This window comes from Nomascus leucogenys, chromosome 8 (genome assembly GCF_006542625.1).
Source record: "Nomascus leucogenys isolate Asia chromosome 8, Asia_NLE_v1, whole genome shotgun sequence".
Taxonomy (NCBI): Eukaryota; Metazoa; Chordata; class Mammalia; order Primates; family Hylobatidae; genus Nomascus; species Nomascus leucogenys.
This window is the reverse complement of record NC_044388.1, coordinates 90644626-90660177: the sequence shown is the minus strand read 5'-3', so window position 1 is coordinate 90660177 and position 15552 is coordinate 90644626. Positions and strand designations below refer to the sequence as shown.

Below are 15552 nucleotides of genomic sequence, written 5' to 3'. Positions count from 1 at the left end.
AAGATACAATTAAGGTTGCTAATCAGCGACCTTGAGATAATTCACAATTACCTGGGTGGGCCCCATCTAATCACACTGGGAGAATCTGCAGCCCACTCTGGGGCTGGTTTCTGCCACAATAGCACAGATGCCAGGACAGGAGAGGAGGCGGCAGCAGTCGGGAATTCACCAACATCCCCCTCCTGCGGAGAAGGAACTAAATTGTCATGTGACTTGCTTGGCCAATGAAAACATAGCAGATAGGACACTAACAGGGGCTTAGAAATGTGTTTTCACAGTGGGGCTTGCTGTGTCTTCCTCTAGCAGCCCCCGAAGAAGAGCACACCTGGCTAGCCTACTAATCCAAAAGGGGTAAGAGACACGTGAGGCAGAACCATTCCAGCCGACCTGATAGGCACAGTGGCCGTTACGGCATGGTGGACAAAGGGATGGACTGCTGGGGAGGGGTTCAGCATATGTCCTCCCTCCTCCCTGCCTTTATGGTTCAATCCAAACCCCACTGTCCCCAATATTCCCCAGTTCCCTCACTCTGTGACATCACAGACAGCCTCCTGTCCACTCTGCCAGCTGCAGCTTAGGTTAGACCTAAGGGTAAGAGGGAGTAATTTTTCTGTACTAAAACAGAAAATGTCCCCGCCACTCCTGGGCACCTATTCACTTTGCTACAAGAAGCACCCCCTTATTCGCCTTGACCCCACTGTTTCTCTGTCTCTGGGTCCCAGTCTCCCCTGCTGTGCTGAAAGACTCCTAAGGGCTCTCCTATCTCCAGACGACTTCCTGTTTGACCTCACTGATCTTTCTTATTCTGATCAAAGTGCTGTGGGGTCCCTAGAGACCTGAAACTCACAGCCCACTGGGGACAGCCCAAGGGCCCTTTTCTTTGGCTCCTGCTTCCCTCTAGAGACGGGTACTGGTAATGCAAGAAACACCACACCCCACTCTGTCCCAGCCAGCATCTCAGTGATATTAAACACGTACTGTGTGCCGCATACCCTGCAAAGCACTTGACATCTTTATGTCACCAAATCCTTAAAATGGCATTCTGCGGGTAGGTTTCACCATACCATTGTACAGACTGGAAAACTGAGGTTCAAGGAGGCTAAAAGGCCCGAAATTACACAGCAAGGTGCAACAGGAATTAGGAACTGAAGTCCATCTAAGTTAAAAAGGAGTGTGCTCTTAACTGTTATGCTGTTCTGCCAGGCTTCAGATGGAGCCTTGCCATTTAAAAACCACTTCCTATCAACTCTTGGAGGCCAAGGTGGTTCTGAACATCTCATTCTGCAATTGTATAGACAAAATAAACTCTGGCTTCAGATAAAACTACATTAAAATACCAGCTGTTCCTCTTGGCTGCCACACCTGAGCAAGTCACCTTTCTTAGGCTCAATTCCCTCCATCTGGAAAATCAGACAAAGTCCTGCCTTGCAAGGTGGAGAGGAAAATGAAATGAGCTCAGCAATGTCAAAGGACCTGCCCAAATGCTCAATGAATGTCAGTATTCTTGACACCATGGCTGTTTCTATTCCCATAACCTTCTGAGATTAAAGAAAAAAAAGAAAGCCTGTTCATGGAAGGGAGAATGGGGTGAAGGATTGAGCGTACTGTTGTCCAACAGTCAGCCAATGTTCCTATATTTATTCAATCAGTACGGAGAGCATATGCACTCTGCACACAGCCCCGTGCTGCATCCTGGGACCCGAAGGTGGGCTGGACCCACCCCTACCTCCTCGAGAGTGAGGCTCTGTTGCTCTTGTCCACAGCAGTATCCCCAGCACCGCAGTCAGTGTTTGGCACCAGTAGGTCCTCAAAAGGTATATGCTGAACAAATTTTTTTAATCACTGATTTTTTGTAGGCAAATAAACAGGCAGTGAAAATCCAGTCCATTCAACAAATATTACTGAGCATCCACTGTGGTTTAGGCAGACACTGGAATGACAGTCAGGTCCAGGACACAGGGAAGCCCAGGGGACAAGGGAACCACAAAGGAAATGCCTCAATTCATCCCAGGTTTAAGAGATGGCTTCCTGGCTGGGCATGGTGGCTCACACCTGTAATCCCAGCAACTTGGGAGACAGAGGCAGGCAGATCACTTGAGATCGGGAATTCAAGACCAGCCTGACCAACATGGCGCAACTCTGTCTCTACTAAAAATACAAAAATTAGTTGGGTGTGATGGTGTGCACCTATAATCCCAGCTACTCAGGAGGCTGAGGCAAAAGAATTGCTTAAGCCCAAAGGGTGTAGGATGGTTGCAGTGAGCCAAGATCGCACCACTGCACTCCAGCCTGGGTGACACAGTGAGATTCTGTCTCAAAAAAAAAAAAAAAAAAAATTATGGCTTCTTGAAGGAAGTGACACCTGAGCTGTCTTCAAGTGTAATGAGGAGAGGACACGGAGGTGCAGGCTTCAGCTTGTGCAGAGGCACAGGGATGGAACAGTAAGAAAAAGTCTGGAGCACAGCCAGCGGCTCCTATGGCCAAAGGGTAGTGACTGAGTTGGAATGAACAGAGCTGGCAAAGTCGACAGGGGCAGATCCTCAGACAAGTTCGAGCAGCAGAACAGGGGAGCCACTGAGGGGTTAAGGCAGAGGAGGAGTGACCTAACAGGATTTGCACCAGGGGCAGATCTTCTGGTTGCAGATGAGCCACCAGAGAGGCTAGTGGGAAAGCAGTGGTCAGGATCCAAACGCAGGAGGCACTAGCGGTGAGGACAATGGGAACGGAGGGTGGGTGACAATGGAGACATTTATGGGATAGATTCAAAAGGCCTTGATGAATGTGAGCGGAGGGGAGGTAAGGGGTGCCCCATTTCTAGCTGCAGACACAAAATGAATAGTGGTACCTGTCCCCAAAATAGGAAACATGAGAAGAGGAAAAGCACGTTTGGGATGGAGAGGGTGGGGAAGAGAGGTGGTCCCACCAGAAGGCAGCCAAAAGCAACCCTGTAAGTCATCCATAAAGCCATCAATCAGCTTGGCAGGTGGGTGAGGCAGGTGGTGTCCTACTGGTTGTGACATTCCTTGCTGCTCCCTGGTGACAGCACCTGCTTGGCCCCTGGACCACAGTGAGATACATACAGGTTCATCCAACCATGCCATAAACGCTGTTAACCACCTGTCCTACACCCTGCCCTGGGGACGGAGCAGTGAACACAGGAGACTCCTGCCTTCCTGGGTTTACTAATGGGAAAGTGAATACGTGCACATAAATAAATTCTAGGCTACTTCTGAACATGACAAGGGCTGCAGAGAAGCATGAGGTGGGGAAGGGAAGTAGAGAGTGCTGGGAGCGGGCAGGAGGCTTAAACAGGGAATAAACAGAGAGAATTAAACAGAGTAAATAGGCTAGAGAAGGCCTCACTAGAAAAAGTGTTTATGGCCGGGCATGGTGGCTCACGCCTGTAATCCTTGCAACTTGGGAGGCCAAGGCGGGCAGATTTCCTGAGGTCAGGAGTTTGAGACCAGCCTGGCCAACATGGTGAAACCCCGTCTCTACTAAAAACACAAAAATTAGCCGGACATGGTGGTGCGCACCTGTAATCCCAGCTACTCAGGAGGCTAAGGAACGAGAATCGCCTGAACCCCGAAGGCAGAGGTTAGTGAGCTGAGATCGCCCCAGTGCCCTCCAGCCTGGGCAATAGAGTGATACTCCATTTCAAAAAAAAAAAAAAGATAAAGTGTTCTTTAAGCAAAGGCTTGAAACAGGTGAGAGAATGAGTCTGTGGATCTCCAGGGGAAGAGCATTCCGGCAGAAATGCAAACAGTTGTGTGTTTGGTGCGGCGGGAATGGGGTTAAGGGTAAAGTGGCAGGAGACAGTGAGGGACAAGTGGATAAATGGTTAGATTATGAGTTTTTTTCAAGAGAAGCCCAGGGAAAGACTTTTCTTTTATTCTACATGATACTGGAAGCCACTGGGAGGTTCTGGGCAGCGGTGTGAAATGATCTAATGTCTGTAGGAGGAAGATTCATCTGTGTTGATGCTTAATGCTGATGCTTAGGAGTCATTGCAATAATCCAAGGAGGAGATGCTGGTGACTGAGGCTGGAGAGGAGCACTGGACGGGTGGGAAGTCACTACCCAAGGATGAGGCCATGGAGTGAACCCAGTGTGCTGTGACCGACACACGACAACCAATGATGGAAATTTCCAGAGTAGGGCTTTGGCCACAGAGAAAGGGGAGCAAAAGCAGATGGCCAGAGCCTGGAAAAGAGAAAGGAGGTTGGGAATAAGATAGACTTACAACCTTCAGTCATCAGAGCTGGGAGAATCCTTGGAAAGATAGATGATGCAGCCCACTGACTTCCTGTTGCAGACGCGGGGGGCCTCAGTATGGGCTAGCCCAAAGCCACACAGCAAGTTAGTGGCAGTGCCAGGACTGGGACCAGCAAAGCTGGGCTTCATAATCACGCTCCTGTGGGACCTGGGCCCAGCTGGAATAATGGAGCCAACAAACCATATGGGAAGACAATGAGCACAGAAAGCACTTTGGGGCACCTCCCATCAGAGCGGCCAGTTTACAGACAATTAAACACTCATTACTCCAAGGTGGTATTACTGTTCCCATTTTCCAGATAAGAAAGGAAGGCCAGTGGCTGGGCAAAGTGACTCATGCCTGTAATTCTGGCACTTTGGGAGTCCGAGGCAGGAGGATCTCTTGAGGCCAAGAATTTAAGACCAGCCTGGGCAGAATAGCAAAATCCCATTTTTTTACAAAAAGTAAAAAAAAAAAAAAAAAAAAAATTAGCCAAATGTGGTGTCACACACCTGTACTCCCAGCTACTCAGGAAGCGGAGACACTAAAAAGTAAAAAAAAAAAAAATTAGCCAAATGTGGTGTCACACACCTGTAGTCCCAGCTACTCAGGAAGCGGAGGCAGGAGGATCACTTGAGCCTAGGAGTTCGAGGCTGCAGTGAGCTATGATTATGCCACTTCACTCCTGCCTGGGCTACAAAGCAAGACCTTGTCTCAAAAAATAAATAAACAAACAAACAAATAAATAAACAAATAAATAAATAAATAAAATAAAGTGAGGCACAAAGAGATTACAGAACCAACCCAAGAGCACACATACACCTAGAGAGAGGGCAAATCTGACGCTTAAACACGAGCTTGTCTGTGTGGGCTGCCGCATCTCCTGGGGTTCCGCTGCCGTAGGACCTGGCAAAGAAGAGATTCACGTTTTTCAGCTACAGTCTTCAGTTCATCTAGAAAACGACACTGCCCAGAGAACTGTGCCAGGTCCCCAACATCTGTGGTTCAAGAAGGCAACGCTACAGGTAAAGACTGGCAGAGTGGAGGCTCCACGCCCTTTCCACAGGTAGGAGAAACGTGCACAGTTGAGGAAAGACTGGCTCTCAGAGTGGTGGGCCCAGGCAGGTGGGCCTGGAACTGCTGGCCACAGGGAGCTACAGCAGGTCAGAGAGAGGGGAAGGGCCCACTATGACCCAGCGCTTCAATAACAATGGGCTTCTGGGATTGGAGCTGCAGAGCCAGGAGCCCCTGTGCCCTTTCCTCCTCCCACCGCCCACCAAAACATGGGGTCCAAGATCTTCTGTTGTTGCCGCAAGGCCAGCGAGGGGTCTTCTACCACTGTTGGCTTTCACAATCCAAGAACGTTCCAACAGCATCATCCACGGTCCTTCAGTAGGTTCCAGACCCGGGTGTGTGATAGTGTCAGGAACACCTGAATGATTCTCTGCGCCTCGGCCTCCCCGCCACCTCCTGCTGGGACATGGTCAGATTTCTTTCAGCCTTCTGGGAGAGTGGAAAGGGCATAGTTACTCAAGCCTGTAACAACACAGCCTAAAGACTCTATCAGTTATTAGAGATAAGTTATTAGGTAGTAGATATTCGTTGAAATCACTGGCTTTAGTAGTCCATGGCAGTTTGATTTATTTAATTTCTCACTGAGTTTGTGGTACTTTATTAGATGGTAGTTTAAACTCTGCCTCAGCTGCTTACTGAGTGTGGGCATGTCGCCGACCGTCCCTAAGCCTCAGCATCCTTCTCTCCAAAATGAGGATAACAATAATATATTGCCCACTGTGCAGGCTGTTAGGAGGATGAAGGGAGGCACCATGTATAAATGAATGCATATGGCCCCACACAAAGAAGACATTCAACAAGGCCGGGCGCTGTGGCTCACGCCTGTAATCCCAGCACTTTGGGAGACCGAGGCGGGCAGATCACGAGGTCAGCAGATCCAGACCATCCTAGCTAACACGGTGAAACCCCGTCTCTACTAAAAATACAAAAAATTAGCCAGGCATGATGGTGGGCGCCTGTAGTCCCAGCTACTCGGGAGGCTGAGGCAGGAGAATGGGGTGAACCCAGAGGCGGAGCTTGCAGTGAACCGAGATCGCGCCACTGCACTCCAGCCTGAGCGACAGAGCGAGACTCCATCTCAAAAAAAAAAAAAAAAAAAGACATTCAACAAATGATATCTGTGGATGTGTATTAGGATCAGCTGGGCCACGCTGAGGTAATGAGTAAACTCTAAAATCTCCATTGCTTTACCCAGCTTGAGATCATTCTTAGCTCATACAAGCAAACTTTTATTTTTACAGCCATGAATGATTTGAGGAGTCTCCGAGTGGAGTAGGGCCAAGATAGGTTATACACACATCACTCAAAGCCTTTACCCAGGATAAGTTTATTCCTCTGTTCTTTCAGATCTGAACACAAATTCTCTCCACAGTGCTGTACCAAACAGACATCCACGCCTCCCCTATGACAACCGCATGATGCTCAAGGCGTGCACCCTTAGGAGGCCATGAGCATTCTAGCCAGCGGCCCCCACGTGGTCCCTGAGGCTGCACAGCTGCTGGGCTTCCATGAGGAAGAGGGCAGTGGACAGGAGCCATGAAGACTGATTCAGAAACTCCCCTGCAGGAGGAGAAGACGTCTGAGCTATCCCTGTGCCACCATCAAGAGTCACTCCAGCTTCTGAAAAAGCCACCGTGGGCGGAGCTGCCTGCAATTAAAGTCCTTGGTCACATCAGAGGAAGTGTCTCTCCTACTTCCCCCTTTGCCAGCCCTACCTCTGAGATTCCCAAGAACATGGAGCAATTAGACCCTGGCACCTCTTGGAAAGAAATGTGGTTTTGTCATTTTAACACATTAACACATTTGTTTCAGTCACTCCTAACTAACCTAACAAGGAAGTGCTATATTAGGAGAGGCCAGTTTGTATAACAGGCCACTGTCATAAACGTCCAGAGCTTCAGGGCACAATTCTGCTCACCTACTGTGCAACTCCATTTGACGCTCAGGGCCATAGGGAACAGCATGGCATGTTGTGAAAAACTCTACAAGCAGCAGCCCTAGAGTTATGCAATGCATAGCCAGTGCAGATACGCAGCACTGTTGGTGCTGAAACACAGAGCATGCAACTGTGAGTAATATGCAGAAGACCCCACATGGTTTCCACATTAGCCAGGGAGCCAGGCACAGATGTGTATCACTCTGACATAACAGGGCAAAAACTTGGAGAGCAAAATGACAAAGGAGCATTTTGCAACTGACTTGGGGATTCATGGAAGGCTTCCTGGAGGAGGTGGTGCTTGAGTTTTCTGAAGGTTGAAGAGGAGTTAGCTAAAAGGAGAAGGGATGACATTCCAGAAGGAGGGAATACAATCAGCAAAGTTGGAAAATAGGGACACGACCTGGGAGGGCGTGAGGGTAGCAAAGTACCAAGTCTGGAATGACTCAAGTGAAAACCTGAGCCAGGGTTTGGTGGGAGATGAAGTGGGCAGAGCATCAAGAGCTTTGTATCCAGGGAAAGGGAGCTGAACTCTATCTCGAAAATAATGGGAAGCCACAGGTGAGTTTTAAGCAAAAAAGTGACACAGCCTGATTTCTGACTTTTGTATTATGAACAGTGCCTTAGTCTGTTCAGACTACTAAACGAAAATACCAAAACTGGGTGACTTACAAACAACAGAAGTTTATTTCTCACGGTTTTGGAGGCTGGGAAATCCAAGATCGAGCCTCCAGCAGAATCAGTGTCTGGTGAGGGCCTGTTCCTCATAGAGGGCGCTTCTCGCTGTGTTCTCACATAGCAGAAGGGGTGAGGGGTCTCTCTCAGGCTCTTTCATACGGGTACTAATCTCAATCATGAGGGCTCTGCTCTCATGACCTAATCCTCCTAAACCTCCCAAAGACCACAATTCTTATACCATCACCTTGGGAGTTAAGATTTCAACACATGAATTTGGGGGAACATTAACATTCAGACCATAACAAACAAGGAGAGTTGGAAGACAACACTATTTTGTTTGTTTGTTTGTTTGTCCGAGACGGAGTCTTGCTCTGTCACCCAGCCTGGAGGGCAGTGGTATGATCTTGGCTGGCTGCAACCTCCACCTCCCAGGTTCAAGGATTCTCCTGCCTCAGCCTCCGAAGTAGCTACAGGAAGGTGCCACCACATCCAGCTAATTTTTGTATTTTTAGTAGAGACAGGGTTTTGCCATTTTGGTCAGGCTGGTCTTAAACTCCTGACCTCAGGTGATCTGCCCACCTCGACCTCCCAAAGTGCTGGGATTACAGGCGTGAGCCACTGCACCCTGCAGAAGACAACTTATTAGTTAGCACTCCTTGTGCCTTCCCCGCCTCAGAAAAGAGAAGAATAAAGGAATATGTCTATGCCATGGCATTGTGGAGTAAAATTCATACCTTCAATGAAAAGCCCATCCTGGCTACAATTTGAGGGATGGATTTTTTTTTTTTTTTTTTTTTTTTTTGAGACAGAGTCTCGCTCTGTCATCCAAGGCTGGAGTGCAGTGGCACGATCTCAGCGCACTGCAACCTCCACCTCTCGGGTTCAAGTGATTCTCCTGCCTCAGCCTCCCAAGTAGCTGGGACTACAGGTGCATACCACCACGATTTGAGTGTAATAGTAATCGCAATAGACAGTCTGGTCCCTTGCTTACTCTGTGCCAGATCCTCTTCTAAGTGCTTCATAAACATCAACCCAATCAGCACAATAACCCAACAAGGTTAGAACTGTTACTACCTGATTTTACAGATTAGGGAACTGAGACACAGGTTAAATAAATCTTTTAAGGTTTACACTAATTCACATTAAGTGCCAGAGCTAAGACCTGAACTCAAGAAAACCCAGCTGCAGAGTCCACACTCTTAACCACTTGGTTATGCGGCCCCTCGATAATGGTAGAATGACATTCAGTTATTGCTCTGGACCCCAAATTGACTGTTCATCGCCTGCTCTTCAAAAATGGAGCTGGCCCTTTAAAGATTTTTCTTTTGGTAGTTGGTGCAATGCTAGGCTCTGTCAGGAGTGGGAGCTAGAGACATTGGAGGAGGAAGGGGCCTTCCGCCCTGGTTGTGCTGGGCTTATCTTAACGGCACAGAGCTCACAGCTGCAGACCTCACAGCTTCTCCAACATCACCCTCCCGCAGTGCAGGCAACTTTTCCAGAACAGGAATCCCGCAGAGGATGGTGGTCAGTAGCACTTTGCAACTAGCAGTTTTTCCTAGTGTGCCCCACAAATAGGTGTGCCTCTAAGCAGACACTGTTCCATGACAGCTTTCCCTGGCACCCAAGGGCAGATTTCTAGAACATTCTCCCAGACTTCTCTGCCATTGTGAGCCACAGCCATGCCCTTCCCAGCAAGATCTGGATCTCAGGTGGGGATAGAGCCTGGGGGTGTTCTTTCTTAGTTTTAGGGGTGCTGGCTGCTCCTTATGTCCATTATTCTCTATATTCTTTAAAGCTCTCCTGACTTCTTACCACTCCTTCATTACTCCAATCCCCTCTTCTAGTTAGTACTTATATTAAACTTCTCATATTCAAATTGTTATGTGGTTTCTGTCTCCCAAGTGGATCATGACTAATGCAGAAATCAAATTAAGAGGCTGGGCTTATGTCTGTGGCCCCAGAACTACGGGAGGCAGAGGCAGGAGGATCACTTGCAGCCAGGAGTTTGAGATCAGCCTGGGCAACACTGCAAGACCCCATCTCTACCAAAACAAAACAAAACAAATTAAGCGACTGCCTAGGCGATCAGGACAGACAGTGCTACAGGCCTAAAGTAGGGCAGCAGCAGTAAGGATGAAGAAGAGGACCTTGAGTCATATTTCTCAGGCAAAGCTGGCCAATTCTAACTCAGAACCATACAGGAAAGAAGATTCTAGGGAATGAGGTCCTTGTGGTATTTAGGCCAAGTTGACAACACACAGCAGATCACTTAATTTTGGGCTATTCCAAGCTGGAGGAGCCTATGGGACATCCAGATGACCATATTAAAAAGGTTGGCAATATTTAGCAGGAAAAGGTAAAAGAACTATAGCCGGAAGGAGGCAGAGGGGCTTACCATATGTGTGTGGAGTTGTCAGCTCACTGCATCGTGGCACCTCTTCCCCATGGGATGAGACCCCACTGGCATCCGTTGAGTGAAGATACAGTTCACCTTCCCGGACCTCATGTCCAGAGTCCTTTTCCACTGCCCATTCGCATACTGTATCCCCTGGACCCACCCTCTTACCCAGATTCCCCTTGTCCTATGCATTCCTCACCTCGTCCCACGCCAAGGTCCCACTTTCCTTCCCCAGCAAACCCCATGTTCCTTATTTCTTGGACTGCTTTCCGCAACAACTATAGCAGGTACTTTACACACAAAAGATGCTCCTTAAATGTCACTTCCTGCTTTGATAATTTAGAAACTCCTTCACAGAAGGGATGCAAAGAAGCCTCCATCCTGTGACTTTTTTAAAGGGCTCTCAGCTACAGGGTGACATCTTTCTCTGAAGGATTTTCAAATAATAACAATAAAAATAATCATGGAAGCCACAGCTGGATTTACTTCTGATCATGGCAAACTTGCTTGTATCAGACCAACCCTCCTGCTGACAGCAGTTTAAAAGCAATTGTTCTTTTTTCTTAAATGTGTTTGAATGCATCCGAGAGATATCAACATAGTCAGGACATGAGGGGCCAAGATGCTGAAGAGACAAGTACAGAGAGAGGAGATCAGCAACGAAGCCTTCTTATCCCCTCGAGGCACCTGCTGAGTCCTAAGCAGAGTCCAAGTAGCTGAAAAGTTGAGTAGAGCTTTCAGAAGTCTCAGAGCGGCCGGGCGCGGGGGCTCACGCCTGTAATCCCAGCACTTTGGGAGGCCGAGGCGGGTGGATCACGAGGTCAGGAGGTAGAGACCATACTGGCTAACACAGTGAAACCCCATCTCTACTAAAAATACAAAAAATTAGCCGGGTGTGGTGGCAGGCGCCTGTAGTCCCAGCTACTGGAGAGGCTGAGGCAGGAGAATGGAGTGGACTCGAGAGGCGGAGCTTGCAGTGAGCCAAGATCGTGCCACTGCACTCCAGCCTGGGAGACAGAGCAAGACTTTGTCTCAAAAAAAAAGGTCTCACAGCTTGGGGTAACAATAATTGGAGGTTTAGGACTCACTATGAAAGAGGAGTCCTGGTTTAATATGTGTGTGTATATATATATATATATACACACACACACACATACATACACACACACACACACACACACACACGTTTTCAGCTAAAACCCCTGAAGGGCTACAACCTGAGAGTAAGGTTTAATCACAACTAGACTAGCTCTCACAAAGCCCAGGGTCAAGTTTATCTCAAGCCTACTTTTCCCAGAAGCAAAACTAAATCCTGTCTGAGGGAAGATCCAGAGCCTTGTATATCTCTTCGATCTTTCATTTTTCAAAATGTCTAGCATTTAATGAAAAATTACCATGAATATCAAAAAATAAGACCAACTGACTGAAAAGCAAAAGAAAAAAAAAGAACCAGATATTAGAGTTTGTAGACGTGAACTTTAAAAGCAGTACAATTAAATATTGAGGAGAATAGATGACAAGATTGGTAATTTCATTTGAGAACTGGAAACTATTTTTTAAAAAAACAAAATTATAGACCTGAACATTATGATGGATGAAATTAAAAACTCAGGCTGGGCATGGTGGCTCACACCTGTAATCCCAGTGCTTTAGGAGGCAGAGGCAGGAGGATTACTTGAGGCCAGAAGTTCGAGACCAGCCTGGGCAACACAGCAAAACCCCGTCTCTACAAAACATTTAAAAATTGGCCAGGCATGGTGGCAGCTACCTATAGTCCTAGCTACTTGGGAGTCTTAGGTCCCTGGAGTTTAAGGCTGCAGTGAGCTGTGATGGTGCTACTGCACTCCAGCCTGGGCAACAGAGCAAGACCCTGCCTCTTAAAAAAAAAAAAAAAAGAAAAGAAAAGGAAATTAGAAACTGGATTGATTCTTAAATGAAGCATAGGGTTAACAAAAAAACTCAATTGATAGGATTAAACACAAATGAAGGCAAGATTAATGGAGAAGACGAGTCAGTAGAAAATATCCAGGCTGAATCACAAAGAGCCAAAAGAATGCAAAAATACCAAGAAGGGTCTTAGAGATATAGTGAAAAGGTCTAACACTTATCATTAGGGTCCTGAACAAGATGAGAGAGAAGAGGGTGAACGCTGTGATGAAAGATATCATGTCACAGATTCAAGATGTGCTATGAACAAGCACAAGCAGGAAAAATACTTTAAAAGCTACAGCTAGGCACATCAGAATATAACTGCTAAAACTCAACGCAAAGAGAAAATGTTAAGAGCAGCAATGGGGCTGACAGATGACTTCTCAACAGAAACAACAGAAACCAATGACATCTTCAAAAGGTTGAAAGAAAATAACTGCACTAACCTAGAATTCCTTACTTACCAAAAATATCTTTCAAAAATAAAAACAAAATACAGACTTCTCAGCAAACAAAAATTGAATTTGTCACCATAAGATCTGTACTGAAAGGAAAATACTAAAGGTATTTCTAAATATACTACACTAAATATGATACTATATTGAAGAAAAATTCTAAAGTTAGTTCCAGAAGAAGGATCCAAAATAGATGTACAGAAATACAGAAAGGAACAAAGGGTAATAAAAGAGAAGTAACAAAGAGTAATAAAAAGAAACGTGAATAAATCCAAATGAATATTGACTATAGAAAGCATCAATAAGAATGTCTGTTGTGGCTTAAAATACATAGAAAATTGAAATCCATGACAAGACTACCGTAACAGGTAGAAAGGTGAAAGAACTGTATAGTTGTTGGGGCCAGGCACGGTGGCTCTTACCTGTAATCCCAGCACTTTGGGAGGCTGAGGCAGGTGGATCACTTGAGGTCAGGAGATCGAGACGAGCCTGGACAACATAGTGAAACTCTGTCTCTACTAAAAATACAAAAATCATCAGAGTGTGGTGGTGCACACTTGTAATTCCAGCTACTCAGGAGGCTGAGGTGGGAGAATCGCCTGAACCTGGGAGGCGGAGGTTGCAGTGAGCCAAGATTATGCCACTGCACTCTAGCCTGGGCCACAGAGGGAGACTCCGTATCAAAAAAAAAAAAGAGAATTGTATAGTCGCTGGGTTGTCCAGGAAATGATAAAAGTGATCACTTATAATACACTTCAATAAGTCAAGGATGCTTGTTAAATCTAGGGTAAGAACTAAAAGAAAAGTATGCTAATATGCTAATAAAGAAGAAATTACCCAAAACAAACAACCTTAATCCAAAAGAAGGAAAAAAGACAGAAAAAAAGAAAAGAACACATTAAGAGAAAAACCAACAGAATTATTAGTAAGATGGTACATTCAAATCCAAGCTATCAGTAAACACATTAGATATAGTATAGTAAATACTTTGAATTAGAAAAAAACTTATTTCAAAAAAGCAAATCTTACATGCCTACAAGGGTGAAACCTTAAATATAAGAATGTGAAGAGGTCAAAAGTAAAAGGATGAACAAAGATATACTATGCAATGACTAATCAAAAGAAAGCTAATTTCCTCTCAGTAAGCAAGGAATAGAGAGGAAACTTTCTCAACTTGTTAAAGAATATCTCATCTGGGCATGGTGGCTCAGGCCTGAAATCTCAACACTCTGGAAGGCTGAGGTGGGAGGATCAACTCCAGGAGTTCAAGGCCAGCCTGGGCAACATAATGAGACCCCATCTCTACAAAAAACTAAAAAATTATGGCTGGGTGTGGTGGCCCAGGCCAGGCATGGTGGCTCATGCCTGTTATCTCAGCACTTTGGGAGGCCAAGGTGGGTGGATCACCTGAACTAAGGAGTTCAAGACCAAACTGAACAACACCAACATGACAGAACCCTGTCTCTACCTTTTGGTAGCCAAGCATGGTCCCAGCTACTCAGGAGGCTGAGGTGAGAGGATCACTTGAGCCTGGGAGGCAGAGGTTGCAGCGAGCCAAGATCCCACCACTCCACTCCAACCTGGGTGACAGAGTGAGATCCCATTTCAAAAAAAAAAAAAAATTAGCCAGGTGTGGTATAAACCCAGCTACTCAGGATTGCTTGAGCTCGGGAGATCAAGGCTGCAGTAAGCTGTGATCGTGCCACTACACTCCAGCCTCCAGCCTAGGTGACAGAGTGAGATCCTGTCTCAGAACAAAACAAAACAAAACAAAACAAAACAAAAAACCTACTAGGGCTGGGCACAGCAGCTCATGCCTGTAATCCCCAGCACTTTGGGAGGCTGAGGCGGGCGGATCACAAGGTCAAGTGATCAAGACCATCCTGTCCAACATGGTGAAACTTGATCTCTACTAAAAACACAAGAAAATTAGCTGGGCGTGGTGGCACATGCCTGTAGTCCTAGCTACTCGGGAGGCTGAGGCAGAAGAATTGCTTGAACCCAGGAAGTAGAGGTTGCAGTGAGGTGAGATCAGGCTACTGCACTCCAGCCTGGTGATAGAGCAAGACTCTGTCTCAAAAAAACAAAACAAAACAAAAAAAAACCTACCAAAAAGTCCAGAGCTAACATCATATTTAATAGTGAAGGCCAGGCATGGTGGCTCACACCTGTAATCCCAGCACTTTGGGAGCCCAAGGAGGGCAGATTACCTGAGGTCAGGAGTTTGAGACCAGGCTGGCCAACATGGAGAAACCCCACCTCTTAAAAAAAAAACAAGAAAGAAAACCACGTATAAAAATTAGTCGGGTATGGTGGTGCAGGCCTGTAATCCCAGCTACTCAGGAGGCTGAGGCAGGAAAATCGCTTGAACCCGGGAGGTGGAGGTTCCAGTGAGCTGAGATTGCTCCACTGTACTCCAGCCTGGTCAATAGAGCAAGACTCTGTCTCAAAAAAAAAAAAAAAAAAATAGTGAGACACAAGAAACTCCCACTACAATCATAAACAAGGCAAGAATGTTCTCTCTTACCACTACTCTTCAACATCATACTGGAAGTCCAAGCCAATGAAATAGGACAAGAAAAGGAATAAAAAGTATGCAGATATACAGATGAGGAAGGAAGAAATAAAACTGTCTTTGTTTACATGTGAGATGATTATCTCATCAACAAAAGAATCAACAAAGAAACTCCTAAAACTAATAAGAGATTTTAGCAAGGTTGCAGGATACAATGTGAGTAGATAAAAAGTCAATCACTTTCCCATATATTAGCAATGAACAAATGAAATTTCAAACTAAATACACAATACTATTTTTATTAGCACCCCC

General features: G+C 46.2%; 2 protein-coding genes across 4 annotated transcripts in view; one reads left to right on the top strand and one right to left on the bottom strand.

Moving 5' to 3' along the window:
* The first annotated feature begins 5513 nt into the window (after positions 1–5513).
* TEX53 (testis expressed 53) lies at positions 5514–7004 on the top strand. Its single transcript, XM_030817698.1, has 2 exons — positions 5514–5647; positions 6677–7004. Exons 1-2 carry the CDS (start codon positions 5539–5541, stop codon positions 6778–6780), a joined length of 213 nt encoding a protein of 70 aa, XP_030673558.1. The 5' UTR covers positions 5514–5538; the 3' UTR covers positions 6781–7004.
* Positions 6784–15552, bottom strand: part of TMEM268 (transmembrane protein 268) — a 46196-nt gene continuing 37427 nt past the window's right edge. For all 3 annotated transcript variants that reach the window (XM_030817692.1, XM_030817695.1, XM_030817696.1), the window contains one exon: positions 6784–6977. In XM_030817692.1, coding sequence (XP_030673552.1) covers positions 6786–6977 — 192 coding nt within the window. In that variant the 3' untranslated portion in view covers positions 6784–6785. The remainder of the gene's footprint in view (positions 6978–15552) is intronic.

Bases quoted from the DNA above. Each gene is read 5' to 3' on its own strand.
- TEX53 (XM_030817698.1), top strand. From the start codon at position 5,539: ATGGGGTCCAAGATCTTCTGTTGTTGCCGCAAGGCCAGCGAGGGGTCT. The intron at 5,648-6,676 runs GTAGGTTCCAGA...CTGTTCTTTCAG, and splicing joins GCATCATCCACGGTCCTTCA to ATCTGAACACAAATTCTCTC.